Source organism: Buceros rhinoceros, unplaced genomic scaffold, assembly GCF_000710305.1.
Source record: "Buceros rhinoceros silvestris isolate BGI_N320 unplaced genomic scaffold, ASM71030v1 C13048944, whole genome shotgun sequence".
NCBI classification, from domain to species: Eukaryota; Metazoa; Chordata; class Aves; order Bucerotiformes; family Bucerotidae; genus Buceros; species Buceros rhinoceros.
This window is the reverse complement of record NW_010449629.1, coordinates 1-2,285: the sequence shown is the minus strand read 5'-3', so window position 1 is coordinate 2,285 and position 2,285 is coordinate 1. Positions and strand designations below refer to the sequence as shown.

Here is a 2,285-nt window from a genome sequence, read left to right as displayed (position 1 = left end):
GAGATGAAGGCTGATGTCAGGAGCCTGGTGCAGCGAGCTGGTCGGCAGATGGCTGAGACTGGCACGCGCGAGTCCTCCATCCTCAACACCATCCATGTGCTGAGCGCCTACGCCAGCATTGGCTCACTGGCCGGTGCCTTCAAGGAGTCGGGAGCCCTTGAGCTGCTGCTGAAGATGCTGTGTTGCAAGGAGAAGCAAATCCGGCACAGTGCTGGCAAGCTGCTGAGGGCCCTGGCTTCGCACGCGGCAGGTAGGGGCTGCTGCTGCTCAGTGCCGCTGAGGAGGTGCTGCTGGGCAGCTGAGGGGTGCCCGTCCTGCTGTAGGTGTGGGATGCCTGGCAGCAGTGTGCGTTGGGGCTTCTTGGCAGAAGGGGAAGAATTGGACTGGGGCTTCCAAGTGGCTGCTTGGTTGTGGTTGTTGGAGGTGCTGTAGGACTTGGGAGCTCTTTCTCCTGGCATGCTGGTGAAGTGTGAGGAGGACTTGAGCCGAGGGGCTTGGCAGAGTGTTGGGGTGTCTCCGCCACATGCTGTCAGCTGGAAAGGCTCTGGCCTGTCGTTGGCAGGGAGCCGTTCCTCCTGGCCTGGTGGTTGGAGGCCTGGTCCTCGCTCAGTCCTCTCATCTGAGAGGAGCTGCCGTGGCTCACAAGTGCCCGATGAGGCCTGGGTGCAGCTGGGAGGTTGCTGGTGGTGGCATGTCCCACAAGAGATGTGGCTTGCCCTGTCCTAGTGCTGGAGTTCACGTGGCTCTCCGGTGGGGCAGCCAGGGGGCTGATTCAGGCTGAAACTTCACTTTTTCCTTCCCTGGAGCCCTCCCTGCTCTGGAGTCGGTTATTTGGGGTTGCTGCTCTGGAGGAATCTTGCAGCTCGGGTGGAAAAAATGCAGCGCTCTTCAGTGGGGCGAAACGTTGCCAGTCCAGATTAAAGGCCAGAACGTGGTTCTAGGGCGCCCTGACGGGCAAAGCCGTTCTGTGCCTGCAAGTCTTGTGCAGGGAGGGTGGGGTGAGGGCTGTCTTTAGGGGGCCTGAAGAGTTTCTGCTGTTGTTGCAGGAAGCTGGGCCTGTATCCTGCTGTCCCTGAGCCAGCAGGATGGCATTGAGCAGCACATGGACTTTGACAGTCGCTACACCTTGCTGGAGCTGTTTGCTGAGATGGTGTCTTCTGAAGAGCCCTGCGTGTCCTTTGAGGGGATCCACCTTCCCCAGGTAGCAGCAGGCCTTGTCAGCCTGTGGACGTGCGGGGTCAGGAGGGGTGAGAGTGGGGGGGCAGAGCTGGTGTCCTCGCTTGGGACAGGAGGGTAGTTGGCAGGGGGCGGCTGAGCAGGACCGGTTATTGGGAGAGGTGGCGCAGGATGTGGGCCTGGCTTGAGGCTGGGGTGTGGTGGAGAGGCACCTGGAGAGCCTTGTCTCTGAGCAGGAAGACGAGGATGGGCTGAGAGGTCTCTGCTGCTGCCTGCTGGCCCGGAGCTGCCGCAGGAGCGTGACTGTGGACGAGCTGGTGGCTCGGAGAGAGCTGCGGGCTGGAGGCACGCTGCAGGCTAGAACCTGACAGCCGTGCTTGTTGCAGATCCCTGGGAAGCTGCTGTTTGTCCTGGTGAAGCGCTACCTGTGTGTCACTTCTCTCATGGACAAGCTCAGCAGTGGCGTGGAGCAGGGAGGAGAGCAGCAGGACTGCGCTGTGCCCGGCCTGCTCGCCGAGGAGAGGAGCCGTGTGGAGCAGGAGTTTGAGTTCAGCATGGCTCTGGCAAACCTCATCCTGGAGCTGGTGCATGCGATGGGTTGGGACCTCCGCCTCGAGGCAGAGCTGCTGCCCCAGCAGGAGCTGCGGCCTCGCACCACCCGCTCCATCTTCCAGCACAAGGCCACATCCTGCGCCGCTGCGAAAGCAGCCCCCACACCTCTGCCGAAACAGCCGGCTATCTTCAAGACACGCTCAGCCTTCCCGAGCCGCAGCAGCTACGTGGAGTACGTGCAGGTGACGCTGGTGCGCGGCATGTGGGTGCGGATGCTGGAGGACTATGAGCAGGTCAGCGCGGGTGACGAGGGTGAATTCCGCCAAAGCAGTGACGGCACGCCGCCCGTGCAGGTATCCTCTGCTGGGAGGGCAGGGGCTGGGAGGGCAGCTGTCGGGTCTTTTGGGCCGTGGGAAGCGCGCAGCCTTGCGTGGGAGAGCGGGGCGGGGCTGGCCTCCCCTCAGTGGGGTTCTCCTCCTCAGGTGTACTGGCCAGCCTTGGGCCGTACCTACTGGGTTCACTGGCACATGGTGGAGATCATTGGCCCTCTGGGGCAA

The 2,285-nt window shown here is 62.5% G+C and overlaps 1 protein-coding gene across 1 annotated transcript; it reads left to right on the top strand.

Annotated features, from left to right (window-relative positions):
- Positions 1-3: 3 nt before the first annotated feature.
- LOC104500692 (cullin-9-like) lies at positions 4-2,081 on the top strand (the record flags this gene model as incomplete). The annotated part of the gene is made up of 3 exons (XM_010144381.1): positions 4-250; positions 1,047-1,201; positions 1,563-2,081. Coding segments are annotated over 3 exons (921 nt in total), but the record flags the coding sequence as incomplete, so codon positions are not given.
- Positions 2,082-2,285: the final 204 nt, after the last annotated feature.